At 45.2% G+C, this 14,424-nt stretch overlaps 1 protein-coding gene across 1 annotated transcript in view; it reads right to left on the bottom strand.

Moving 5' to 3' along the window:
- The window catches only part of GGT7 (gamma-glutamyltransferase 7), a 278,286-nt gene that overhangs the window by 21,013 nt on the left and 242,849 nt on the right, over positions 1-14,424 (bottom strand). Inside the window, exon 14 of the mRNA XM_085619105.1 lies at positions 6,772-6,871. Within this exon, the coding sequence (XP_085475231.1) occupies positions 6,772-6,871 (100 nt within the window). The remainder of the gene's footprint in view (positions 1-6,771; positions 6,872-14,424) is intronic.

A 14,424-nucleotide genomic window follows, 5' to 3' on the forward strand; every position in this document is an offset into this window, starting at 1 on the left:
TGATAGCTGTTGAACACTATTTGCAATCCATCTACTTATAAAAATGTTCTACAAATGTCTGCGATGTTGACTAGACAAGTCAGAAGCAGAACACAAACTACAAATGTATGAGTGAAGCAGATGAGAATCTCCATTACCTTTATGATTTATTTTTAGATTTGTCTTTTTGTTGTGGTTCTCTATTTGTTAGTGTGTGACTAAAAAGGACCCTACCGCCTCTGTGACCATGATGCTGGTTATCACCTAAAATCTAGGGTAAGGGACATACACGATAAATGTCATGTATTGTCCACAACGCTATAAACTAAGAAAGTAGATTAACACAGGCTATTAGCCATAGCACTATAGTTCACATTGGACTCATCATACTCTGAAGAGGGTTTTTAATGAGCACTTGTTGCATGACCTTAGATGTCTTCAGTAATCTGATGACCTGATTTGTTCCTAATGTACCATCGCGTCACCTTGGTAATCCTTGTATCTTGTTTTGTTTCTCTTTTATATTTCTCTAATGTAGGTGTCAAGTTTCAACTAACCTACTAACAGGTAGGATAGTGTGGTAGGGCCTAAAATTAGGAGACCTCCCAGACCAACCTAATTAGTCTGAACAGGAGATTAGTTAGGAATACTTCACCAATAGGGATCAACACACCCTGACGAATGCCTCAGACCTTACAGGCTATTAATGATGGGCAGAAACATGTTGGCAGGTAGCAGTTGAGTGTGAGTCATTGTACTCCATTACCCAACCAATATTGACTTTTTAACCATACCTAGTATTCCACTGAATAAAGGTATTTCCCCTAGGCACATGAAGGTATTTTTTAAATATTCATCTGGATCCCGTCTTGTGGTGTTGTCCAGTAAGATTTATGTAAGAACTCCCTCCTATCTAGTCAGTCTTCGAGGAGGTTGAGTCTGCCTTAGTGGTACTGTCCTACCAGGGTGGGGTACTGTCCTACCAGGGTGGGGAGAGGATTCCAATGATGAAGCATGACACTAAAAAGTGTTTGAGGTTTCCTCTTCCATTAAGGATGACTTTCCACAGACTGTAATCTAAGGTTTAAGTTTTGCTCAGTTTATATACATGTCAGAGAGAACATGTTTGTAGAACTGAGTACATAGCACTTTACATTTTGATAATAATTGTCACCGTACACTTATGGTGTGTTAGATGTTAAGCGAAGGGACGTACGGTATCATACTCTTCTCCCTAATTGTGTTTCCATGAAATACCAATATTCAGAAGTCCACAAACAGGTTCTGGTGGAAAACTTTGAAAACACAAAATAAACCGTTAACAGGGCTCAGGACTACAAAAGAAAACGATATATTAAAATGTGTTTATACACTGCCCAAGATTAAACTGGACTAAAAATGCTCTGCAAATGTAAAAACATTGAGGTAAGACATGCAGTATGTATATGAAGATACAGGAATTAAAATACCTAACCAAGAGTGATGCAAAACCATGTTCAAGTATGTATGCTCCAGAGGATCAAAGACACACTTCCCCTAAAGCAGAAGGGGGGCCTATATTCAGCTTTCGCATGGGTAGGATGAACACTAAAAATTAACGCCCCCCCCCCGCTATACTTTTTTTCAGGCCAAACAGGTACTTATACCAAAATAAGACCTACAACAAATTCAGACAACTTGGGATGGATTCATTTGGCAGAAAGGCATACAGAGGATTCCCAAAAAGGTTTTGCAGAGTTAACAGGAAAGAGGCAGTCTAGGTCAACCAGACATACAGTGGCAGTGACTCACACAGAAAATACTTACTATGGAGCCACGAACATATTTGTTGCATGTCCCGAGGAATTACTTTCAGGCTAAATTTGCAGTCATCAGAGGTTATCAGTTGGCCGATATACTATAGAATAAACTGACCAACTGTGAATTTGATTTACCCACTCAAGAATTTACCCTTTTAACAACTGTGAATCTGATATACCCTCTTACTATGCTGAAGCCCAGCTTCACATAGCGTTTGACTGCTCTCTAAGGGAGACGAAGAAACACTAAGCCATCATTAAAATACACTTACTGGGGAAGTCCCTGTGGGGTTTGCTGTGGTTACCTAAGAACGTAAGACTGAAAGTAGTGTATGTTGAAGATGGTACAAAAGCCTCTGATGGTGGTGTGGATAAACTGACTAATCACACTTCCATAACGACATTCCGCTCCCCCTTTATACGCTTTTGCATAACCCAGACTTCGCGACCACCATGAATGCAACCAAGTTTGAGGCATGGCGTAAGGGTGACCTTGCCATGCTCAAAGACCCTTTCCAGGGCCAGGAGTTGAAATCATTCACTCAGTGCGAAATGGACTTCAAAATCCCAGAGAACGATAGGCTTATTTATTGTCAGTTGCGCCACTAACATTTACACCCATTGAACAGAGAGGAGGGGACGAGGGAATTGATACGTTTTAAAACATTGCTACCTGTTGTAATGAAAGAAGTCACATAGCAAAGTCATGTAGATTATAGGATGTAGATCTACTGTAGAAGAACCACTTAAGTTACACGTTAAGTCTAAATAGTTCCACCAGGAGCAGCATCTTGCCCACTCTCTCCAATATTCATACCAACCAGGCCCTCATCAACATCCCATTACATCACACTCACACTGGCTGAGCAGCAGGGAACTGGGAACCATGGAGAAAATGCATAGCAACAACCACAGGTTACACCACATCTCCTCCCCTTAGAGAAAAAATTGAAAATAGCAACAGATGTACGATGGAAATAAACAATGAATCAGTCCCCTAATTATTCAACCTAATAAATCATCAATTACAAAAGGACAATGGAAGTAAATGATCAATTAGTCCTATAAACATTTGATACATAAATAATCGAAACAGGTAATCCTTAACCCCTTAGGAAGAACAGTCGCAGAATCACTAGGGTTCAACACACACACACACACCCTATACTGCCCCTACTACACACAGTTAATCCTTAACCCCAGAGGGAGGACACTTGCATCGTCACAAGGATGCAACACACACCCTCACCCTATACTGCAACACACGCCCCCCTAAACTTCTCTTTAATTCCTTAGGAAGGACACTTCGCAACACAAGGGTGCAACATACACACTCATTCTATACTGCAACACACAAGCTTCACACATAACCACTTAAAATGTATAGGTTGCCTCCTACATTTTGAAAAAACTCTGACCTTAGTTTTGGCTGTCTTTTGGTCTACTCCATTTTTAAGGTCGTTCTGAATAGCAATTAGTGTTGACTCAGCTCCTCTTTCAGGGCAGAAATAGTTTGTTTTAAAGTCAGAGAGAAAGGAGCTATCATCAATACATTTTGAAACCTAGGTGAAAAGTGCTCTTTCTATAAATTTGCCACGGAATAGCTAATTTGCTATTAGTATGTAATTGCTGGGCTCTTGGGGGTCCAAGTTGTTTTTCTTTAATAGTGGGCATATATATACCGTTTTTTAAGTCTTCTTGGAAAACTGTTACTAAGGATTTGTTGATCGATTTTCTGACTGATACAAGGATGTTCTTGAAGAATTGTGGGGGGAAAGAGTTATTAGGGCAGCCGACTGGTCTGCTAAAGATCACAATATCTGCAGTTTCCTCACCTAAGAATATTCCTGAGACTTCAGAATGGATTTAGAAAATCTTGACCTCGGCGTGCCGATAGGTGGTGTCGATCGGGTTCTCTTTGAAAGGAATGGAACGGTGCACGTGCACACAAAAGCGTCACCTTGGCGTGTTGACATCAGATTATTTTGTGACCATTTCCATGTCAAAAATGCAGAGCCATGTCAAAAAGCAATGTTTTGACCAGTGTCCGGCATCTAATGGGACCTTTAGGGTGAAAAGCCTAGTTCGCAGAGTGGGGAGGAGGGGAGGGTCGGTGAGGAACCTGCGGTTAAATAGAGTTTCTACCAGAAAAGGCATTATCGAAGGTATGTAACTTGTTCTTTTGATAGAGACCTGCGGATTCCTCGCCTTGGAATAGATACCCAAGCAATACCTCCCCGGAGGAGGGTCTAAGAATTGGCTCAAACTCAAATGTCCTGGAGGACCAAGTGGCCAAAATGCCCATCTCAACGGACCTGACTGTCCAAGCAGTAGTGCTTTGTAAATTTGTGGAATGATGCCCACGTAGTGGCTTGGCACATGTCCAGGACAGGTACCCTACATGCTGACAATGTAGTAGCTGCCTAGGCCGCAAGTCTTCAAGAGGCTACTTCTTAGCTAATGCATAGCAGATTTTAATGCAGAGTACAATCCCATCAAGAGATCGTCCAGTGCTGCACAGCCTTGCACTTTTTCGCTCCAGTGAACCCGATGAAGAGCTGATCATTGACCTCATAGGTTGTAGTGAGATCAAAGTAGAACAATAGGGCCCTCTTCGGGTCTAAAAAAACGAGTCCATGTTCTTCTTTGGAAGGATGAGATGGAGAGTATAACGTTGGCACAGTGGTACTCTGGCCGACATGAAACAGCTTGACAACCTTTGGCAGAAAGGAGGTCTGCATCCGAAGGACCAGTTTGGCAGGGAAAATGCTGCTGTGCAAAGGGTGAACTGACAAGACCATCCTGGCTGATGTAATGGCCACTAGAAACAGAGTCAAGAGCTGCAGAGAACAGCTGTGTAGGGGTTCAAAAGGAGAACACATGCGAAACTGGAGGACCAGATTGAGGCCCCCATTAGTGACTTTAACAGGGAGGGTTGATGCACCAACTGCAGGAAAGCTGAAATAGCTGGCAGGAAACCCGAAACATTGCCCAGGGTAAGCCCTTGCCAGGCTTATGTGGGTGGGCCAAGTGCCTGTGACAGGGGAGGTCAAAAAACGTGTAGAGACTGAAGGGGTTTCACATAGTGCTCATAAGTGGAATTTGTTTTAATACGTTTTTAGGCTGACTCTGCTTTGGGCACCCACACAAGTGAGGTATCATTTTTATCGGGAGAGCTTGAAGTGAACACTAGGTGGTATGAAATTTGTGCCGGTGCTGTGATCCCAGATATAAATGTGAGGAAAATGTGCTTTTTTTGGACTCCCCCGGGGTTTCAGAAACGTCTAGGTTTGGAAGGTTTCCCTAGATGGCTGCCAAGGCCTGGACCAACAACGCAGGAGACCCACTTGCAAAACCATGTCGTCTTGTGCTAGATACTTTTGATGTCTCAATAATACAATTTAGCAACACTTCCATTACCTGCGCCTCATGCATGCCCTGGGTTCCTACCTGCGACGAGGCTCCTCGCTCCCTGAGTATTCTCCCCTGGAGGATAGGCTCTTGCTTGACCCCATACCGGGGAAGCTAACGGCCACCATTTACCGTAAGCTCATTAATAACATGCCTGACCCCCTCGTCTCCTTGCGGGCTAAGTGGGAGGGAGATATAGGCAGCATGGATGACGAGGACTGGCAGGAGGCCCTGCAGGGCCCTTGCGAAATTGCCATCCGGATGCGGATTCGCGTCATCCAATTCAAAATCCTGCATAGGGTTTACTATCCACGGACCAACCTATTTTCATGGGGCAGGGCGCTGTCGCCTCTGTGTGTGAGGGGCTGCCGGGAGGAGGGCACGTTCTTCCACATCTTGTGGGAATGTCCGAACATAGTACCTTTTTGGACCAGGGTGACGGACACTATGGCGAAGGTGGTGGGTGTGCCGGTCCCATTGGAGCCCAGGTGGCTGCTACTGCTGATCAAGGGAGACACGGACTGGTCCAGGTATCACGAGATCTGGCTGGCTACAGCGGCTGGGGTGGCAAAACGGAACATTGCGAGCGCCTGGGGGGCGGTTGCGCCTCCACAATGGGACCAGTGGCTCAGGGACCTGGACTGGTGTCAGAGGGCGGAGGAAACAGTCTATAAATCCAGGGGCTGTGTGAAGAAATGGAGGAGGGTGTGGGGCCCATGGTGCAGATTCCGAACCTTCAGAGGCGGGGGGGGGGGGGGGGGGTGGGGGGGCAGCTGTAGCGGGACCTTTGGGTAACTCTCCCGATCCTCAACTCTGTAATGTACCACTGTTGGTTTATGTGCCTTTTGATCACTGCTTTGTCATGCATATGATCTTGAGCAATGTTAATAAAAAAAGATGTTTAAAAAAAAAATAATACAATTTAGGCCGTTCCCGGTCGCAGGCACTAGGCCTACCCCCACAAGCGAGGTACCATTTTATCGAAAGACTTGGTGGAATTCTGGGTGGATGTATATTTGTGTCTCCTTACATATTCCAGAACTTTCCATCACAAAAATGTGAGGAACATGTGTTTTTTAGACACATTTGGAGGGTTGCAAGGGATTCTGGGTAACACAACCTGGTGAGAGCCTCACAAGTCAGCACACCCTGGATTCCACAGGGTGTCCAATTAAAACAAAATTACAGGTTTACTAGGTTTCCCTAGATGATGGGTGAGCTAGGGCTCAAACTCCTGAGCTAGGCACATTCCAAAAGCAGGGTCAGTTTTCAGTGGAAAAATGTGATGTGTTCATAAAGTGTTCTAAAATGAAAAACTCTGTGCAGAGAGTCCAGTGGATCCCCTACTGGCACACAGAGGCTAAATTAGATAATACTAATGCTCTTTTTTGTGGTAGTGCGGGCGAGACATGCTGACAGAATAATTCCGTTGTAGTAAATTGACAAGGTCATGGCCGTTTACCATACAAAAATTAACAAACAAACCAGCACCAGTTTTTTCAGTTTCAGCCCATTTCAGAAGTTTTGCATTAACACTATAAAAACAAAGTTCAAAAGATCATGAATAAATATGTATACTCACTGTCAACTTGTAAGATGTTGGACTGAAGCTGAGGGTGAAGTCGACCCAGGGATAGGCTGTCACTAAGATTCTTATTGAACGCTAAAACATTCATTAGAACCTAAAATGAAAAAGATATGAAATGTCTCATAACGAGTCACTGCTGAAAGGTGAAGTGGCACAGTCGTATAGATGGAAAGCAGATGGAACTTTGACAAGATAGAAGGAAGCCAAACGTGAGAGGCAAAAGTTCCTATACAACACACTGTTTCAGCAGAGTGAGCAAGGCATCGAATGGACCATCTACTCCACCAGAGTTTCAACAAATCAGTGATGAAGAAGGGAGTCTACTCTGTGTCAGAAACAGTTTTACCATCAGAGTTAACCCTCCCAGTGGCTATCTGCAACTTCCCCATCTACAAACTCAAGCCCACATCCATTTAACAAGCTTACACTTTTGGTCAAGCTATATTTGGCAATAGTACACTGGCCATTTGCTTGATGCAACCAGTCGCTATGTAAACTCTCTTCCGTTGCTCACTGTCTCCTCAGTGTTACTAATATCCATTACACTAAAACATGAAACTAATGTACCACAGATGGAGTTTTGTCACCTCCATCATCTGTAGATTCTTGCCTAAAAGAGTGATATCTCTCACATTGCCATGTCACATTTGCCTATCTGGCAGCTTTAGAGTTTGCCAGAGCATACGAACCTTTATTCAACTAGTTCATTATTTGTCACCTATCAATTCCCTGTCACTCCTATATTTATATCCTTCCTCAGAATCCCTACATCAGTTTGCAGACTTTTAAAATGATCTTAATCGAGGATGGTTAGGGGTTACAGTAATCACTTAAAATCTATTATCTAAGTCACACTGTTAAGAATATTTTGATCTCCATTTGTATAACCAACTCCTTAATATTCCAAATTTAGTTGAAAAACAAAGCAAATCATAGTAACATTAGTATAAACCACAACCAAAATTTGCCTATTTTTTCAATTAGCAAGCAGAAAATACATATTACATGAGGTTAGATGTTAATCTTGTTCAACGGCTGGTTGGTTTGCAGATGCTGATAATTGGGGGCACTAGAGAGATGACGCACAAGGCGGTCGCACTCCTGTGGGACTCTGACAGTCAGAGGCGGCAATCCGACATGATCTGCGTCTGAGAGATTGCAGGTGCATCGCTATTGCGAGGGGCAGAAACCGAGTAAGTATAGACTACATTGGTGATTCAGGGGGGCGATGTAGGCAGCTAGTGGGAAGAATCCTGACTACCACTTGGGACTGCACTGCTATCATGGTGGCGAAGATGGTCTGAGGACTGGGTCACACCACTTTCAGATGCCAAGATCAGTCTTCTGCCTGAAGCATGCGCTGCCCATTCTGCATTGAGAGCGGGGAAGTACCTCTGTGCTTGAGGCACCCTGTGCCGCTAGCAGATGGTGATGGGCAGGCCCAGGGAAAAAACACTGGAGTAGCCCACCTGAGGCCCAGCGAGAGGGTGGATGACATGGCGCCTGCAGGGCGCAGCCAGTCAAGGAAGCTGTCAGAATCCTGTTGAGGTAGGTCATAGCCTTGATACGAAGCCTATATTTAGCTGGAAGCCAGATTCCCTATACTCTTCGTTATGTAGGGGACCCCACCAAAAGCATAAGCGTCTTCAAATCAGATTAACACTGGCTTGCTGAGTGAGTTGTGGAGCCATGCTACTGGGGTTAGAGTGTAGGAGATAAGTCTGCTCGTGCTCCCCTGGGACTACTCCACGCTGCAAGAACTGCACAGTGGATGAGGCGGGACCTGGAAGGATTGTACCCTTGTCGGGTGTCTTCCTGCTGAGTCACCCATCCTTTGTTGAAACTGCTGCTGCCGCCAAACTGCTGTCAAATGCTTTTCGGAGGATCAGAAGCGCTGGAGACTTATATTGTGAGGGCCACACACACTCTCTAACTGCGCATCCTGGGAGACTGGCACTAGACGCAAAGGAGTGCTGGGATGGTCCTCGTCGGCCTTACTAACGATGTACGAATTAAATGGGGAAATCAGATAACAAACAGGCTAAACTGCACTTTGAGGCTCGCTCCATGACACCTGGACCTTCTACACCTGCAGAAGAGGGAGAAGCGGATATGCACACCATACTTTGCGCCATGCAGAGCAGCCTGAACTCAAAAGAAACAAAAATGGCATGCTAAGTGCCCGAATGGAAATGATTACACACAAACCCGAAAAGCAGAACGGCCGGCCCCAGGACACTGAGCAATGAATTTCTAATACAGAAGATGAGCTAGCTTCCAAAAGACAACTACTGCACAGTATAAAATAAGTGTTAAAGGCCATCGCCACAAAGAATGAAGATTTAGAGGTGCGTTCCTGACAAAAAAATATCCAAATAGAGGGAGTGCCTGAATGAACAAACACAGGTAGGATGGAGGAATATGTAAAGCACCTACTAGTGTCCCCCTTTGCGGTGTACGCTTTCTCCTGCATGCTAACTATGGAGCGGGCACAAAGGTCGCTTAGCAGCAGATCTACCCCATGAATGCTTGCCAGACCTATAATTGCTTGCCTCTTAAACTTTAGAGATCGGGATACAGCTCTCCGTTTAGCTCGGGAGAGAGGCCTTCTCTCCATATTTCTCAACTTTACCATTGCACTGCAGGAGGGGCACCTCAAGTTTCTGCCTGTGAAGCAAAAGTTGCAGAACACTAATATCCTGTATGTCATGCTATACCCTGCCAGGCTGAGGATTACATTCTAAGGGAAACTGCGCATCTTCCAAACACTGCAACAGGCCACTGAGTACCTGAGGAAGCACCCTGGGATATGCCTTGGGGAAAGAGCGACTGCAGGATGACTCAGACACCTTCTCTCTACTGACTGTTCCAGACTAGTGCATGAAGGATACAGAGGCACAGGTATGGTGGGAATAAAAAGCTGCATCATTATCGAACTGTGCAACTACAAGGTGCCCCCCCTCCCTCCCCCTGCCCATTGCCCTTTTGGTAAGCGATATTAACCTTTCTTGCATGAATGATTCCAATCTTCATCATAATTCTTTATTTGATTTAAATTAAACCATAAAAGACGATAAAAATACAGTATCAGCAGTAAAATATTAAAACTTACACCGAGGATAATAACACTAGAGCAAAAGGCCATACCAAGCCACATGTAGATACGATAAGATGCTCTGAGCCAGTAAGCGTATCTAATGTAAATTTTCCCTCTAGGTGCACCTCTAGTTTTCTTCTACCTCGTAGACAGGGTAATAACAATCTACTACCCCACACTCCAACTCACCCGGCCATCTCCTATCCCGCGTATGATAACCCTCCTGTTTTCATGACTCACGCCCCGAAATTGCCACCACGGTGCGCTGTTGAAAACAGTGCATCTTTACATAACAAAGTTATACATTGGTTGAGACATGTAAATGGATGTAGATCGATCATCAGAGAGGACATCACAAGGGTAAGGAGGCTTTCACGGGTGGATGCTAGCACTGACTGTGTAGAGATTGTTTTTAGGGACCCTACCTTAGCAGAAAATTTACTTTTGCTTGAGTATAGGACTTCACCTCCCGCTCATTCCTCAATCCAGATTCGTAGGTTTCCTGCTTGGATTCATCAGAGGGAGGGAGAGGACTCTGGCTTAAGACAAGTGGACTGACTACCCAATCTACACGTAGGTCTACCCCTACATTTACCTACATTTCACTCCGATGAGGGGTCAGTTCCGAACACCACCCCTGGTCCTAACTTGCCTTTAAATGACTTGGGTGAAACTGATGATAGTTTGGCAGCAGACGAGGGGTGTCAAGCTAGCATGTTGATGGATATGGGGTCCCCCTTAATGCCCATCCCCTCGGGTGTCATCAAGTTTCTATCGTGGAATATCGCGGGGCTAAGGAGGAACCTCATAGATCCTGTCTGGAGTGATTTTATCGATAAGTTCGATCTCATCCTCTTTCAGGAAACCTGGAGTCTGGTCCCCCTGCATAGATCAGGGTTTACCACCCTCTTCGTTCCAGCAATTAGGTCCATACGAGGACGACCCTCTGGGGGTCTTTCAATTTGGGTTAATATTAGCTTGAACTGGGCAGTTAAGAGGCAAGTAACTATTTCTGACGACCTCTTGCATATATCTATTAAAGGGGCTGACCATCAACTCCCCTTTGAAATATTCAACATCTAGGCTAGAGGAACCCCCGGTGCACAAGTAAGCCCCACTGTATCAGCTCTCGAGTCCGAACTTTCAGCAATCACCTTTAAGGCGAATGTCATAGTCGCCGGGGACCTAAACTGTACCTTTGAGCCCCTGAGCAGCGATGACATCTTGGGTATTGGCGACGTTGATTCTAAGCAAAGTATACCCCAACTTACTCTTCAGTCATTAAAGAAATGGTCTAAGAGAGTTGTACAAATTAATGCTCTCACTCTGGAGTTCAATCTGAGGGCTACAAATGGACGAACCCAATCGGATAGCTTGGGAGCCCCCACATTCACGAGAACTGGCGCCCCCTCACGCATTGATTATATCTTGTTGGGTACAGAGCTCTGGCCGGATCTTATTGACATGGAAGTTGTCTACCGGCCTGAGAGCGATCATAGTCCTCTGTTCATGCAACTTAGGCGAGGGCTGGTCACTACTTCCATTGAGCCCTCAATTGAACAGAGGCCTGGGGCAAGAGAGGTCGCCCCTACTAACTGTAACAGACGCCTTAAGTGGCCAAGGGTGGTAAAGTGAGAGATGGACCTGCACAAAATTAGAAGGTTAGTTGAAGAAGGCATTGCAGCTTTGGACATGCCCACGGGCTGTCTCTCGCAGGCTCTCCCTCCCAAAGACTTCTCAGAAGCTTACCACCAATCTATAGCAAGGGTTGGGAACTTCTTTGTGATACAGGAAAAGGGGGATCAAAAGCGCCCTCCCCCCCCAAAAACAGAAAACCCTTGGTTCTCACAGGACTGTAGGGAAAAGAGACAGACTCTATCTCGAGCCATAAAATCTAAGGAACAGCTTGCCATAGTCAATGCCCGGAAAACCTATTACAAGGCCATAAGGAAGGCAAAGCGTCTGTGGGACGAAACCCATTGGCAGGACTTAAAGGCCGCAGCCCTACTGAAAGACTCATCCTCCTTTTGGAGCCTTATTAACATCAGCACTAGGGTTGGGGCCGATCCAATCCCGAACCACATAACGGGGAGCCAATGGCATTTACACTTTTCAAATCTTTACTCACTTGGGGAAAGAGTGGGCCCCGAGGAGCAGATCCTGGCAACAGAGCACCCGGTACCCTTGGAGCTGGAGGCCGACTTTGGTTTATTAGAGGTCCTCTCCGCAATCAATACGATTGCTCAGGGAAAGGCAGCTGGACCCGATGGTCTTCCCGGCGACCTTTTGCTCCACGAAAAAGATCTCTGGGCAGAATTTATTCTTCGGATTTAAAAAAATCTAGCCCTAGGATGCCCAATCCCAGATTCCTGGAAGGGGGCGGAGGTGGTGGCAATTTACAAGAAAGGGGACAGGGGGGACCCTGCCAACCACAGACCGATTAGTTTAATCGATGTAATACAAAAAGTGGTTGGCAGAGTCCTCTTGACTAGGATTAAGGCCTGGATAGATGAGGAGGGAATTCTGAGTCACTTCCAAGCAGGTTTTAGGGAAGGAGTTGGTACTATTGACCAGGTCTTCAGATTCTGTACCATATATTGGAAATCTGTGGTCATTGAAAAAGGCAGCCTGTATTTGGCTTTCATTGACTTAAAAACAGCCTTTGACCTGGTCCCACGATTACAGCTGTGGCAGGTGCTGTACGATCTGGGCATCCCTCCCCTAATCCTGGACCTCCTTAAACGCCTCCATGAAGGCAATTTTGCCAAAGTTAGGTGGGGACATCAGGGTCAGCTTACAGAGAGGATATCTGTCGAGAAAGGGGTGCGCCAGGGTTGTGTTCTGGCCCCGACCCTGTTCTCTCTTTTTATAAATGGAGTGGCAGACCATTTAAGAGATGACATGGTCGACGCCCCAACCCTGTGCGGGGAAAAAATACCCACTTTGCTTTTTGCTGACGACACTCTGTTGATCTCAAAAAGCCCTATGGGCTTACAACGATTGCTGTCCCGTTTTTCCCAGTTTTGTGACACCAGGGGTTTGAAAATAAACACATCAAAAACCAAGCTGATGGCGCTATCACCTTCAAAAAACTTTAGGAATAACATCAAGCTTAATGGTACCACACTTGAGCTAGTGGAGGCTTTTGACTATCTTGGAGTGAGGGTCAACAACAAACTTAAATGGGCCCCCCATCTCTCGAAAATGCTCCTTGTCCATAAAAGAGCCTCTGGGGCAATATCAAAACATCAGATGCTCTCATACAGCAGGCCAATAGCGGCGGCAGTTAAGGTCTACGAGGGGAAGGCAATGTCAGCGGCCCTCTACGGGGCGGAACTGTGGGGATTTGAAAAACTAACAGAGCTACTTAGATCGGAGAATAAGTTCTTTAGAGACTTAGTCTCCCTCCCCCGTCCACCCCGCTAGTTCCACTCCGCAGTGATCTTGGCAGACAAAACATCAGTAACGTGGCCAGGCTGCGCCCTATATTGTATTGGTCTAGGCTTAGAAGGTCCCCTGAACTTCACCATTATGCTTCTGCCCTGGACGAGCTCCTAAAACTCGGAGCAGAACACAAGATCCCCTGGGTATCGAATTTGAAAAAACAGCTGCAGAAGATAGGTCTGGAAGAGGCTTGGATGAGCCAGGTCCCTCCACCCAAATTAATGTTAAAAAAGATCTATTGGGATTGGGTCACGGTCGATATTTTAAGAAATCAGGTGGGTGCGCTTACTATGAATTTTCTGGATATGAAACCTGCTCCTAGTATGGAGTCCTTTATGGACCTGATTGAATCCCCTGGAGATAGATCACTATATCTCAAATTGAGACATGGCACCCTTCCACTTCATGAGTTCCAATCTAGCTGGAGCAAGGAATCCGTGAGCCCAAAAGGCTGCCCAGGCTGTGCCTCGCCCATAGAGTCCATCGGCCATTTTATGTTTGCCTGTCAGGCGTACAGGCAACCAAGATCAAGATGGCTGAAACCGGTTTGTAAAAATCTGGGCATTAGGTGTGCCAGGGTGGCACTGCGTATTTTGACCTATGAAACATCAGTCCCTAGTGTAATCTGTGGGACCGCCAAATATTTGGGCTGGGCTTGGAGGATAAGACGCAGGCTACTTAAGACGCATCAATCATAAGCCAACCATCCATCTCCTTGACCCTGTACGATTATTACTGTTTATACACTACCCAATGGGGGTATGTGAAAATGTTGTGTGTATATACATGCTGTTTTTTAAACCGTTTTTAATTATATAAGGAACAAAGCCATCTGTTGTAGTGGGTTTTAAACTGTTTTTATATGTATTGTGCTATACTTTTATGATATTTTTTTATATGTTGAATAAAGTAACTACAACAACAACAAGATAAATCACATATAAACCATAGTAAAGGAGATATCCTGGGCAGCATACACCACATAATGGATCAAACAAATAATACAATAATTCATAAAATCAATCTATAATCCTAATAGTCCTCATTCTGACATCTTTAAATGTAATAAAGTGGGCCCGGTTTGACTACAATTCTAACTAAGAATA

This window comes from Triturus cristatus, chromosome 7 (assembly GCF_964204655.1).
Source record: "Triturus cristatus chromosome 7, aTriCri1.1, whole genome shotgun sequence".
Taxonomy (NCBI): Eukaryota; Metazoa; Chordata; class Amphibia; order Caudata; family Salamandridae; genus Triturus; species Triturus cristatus.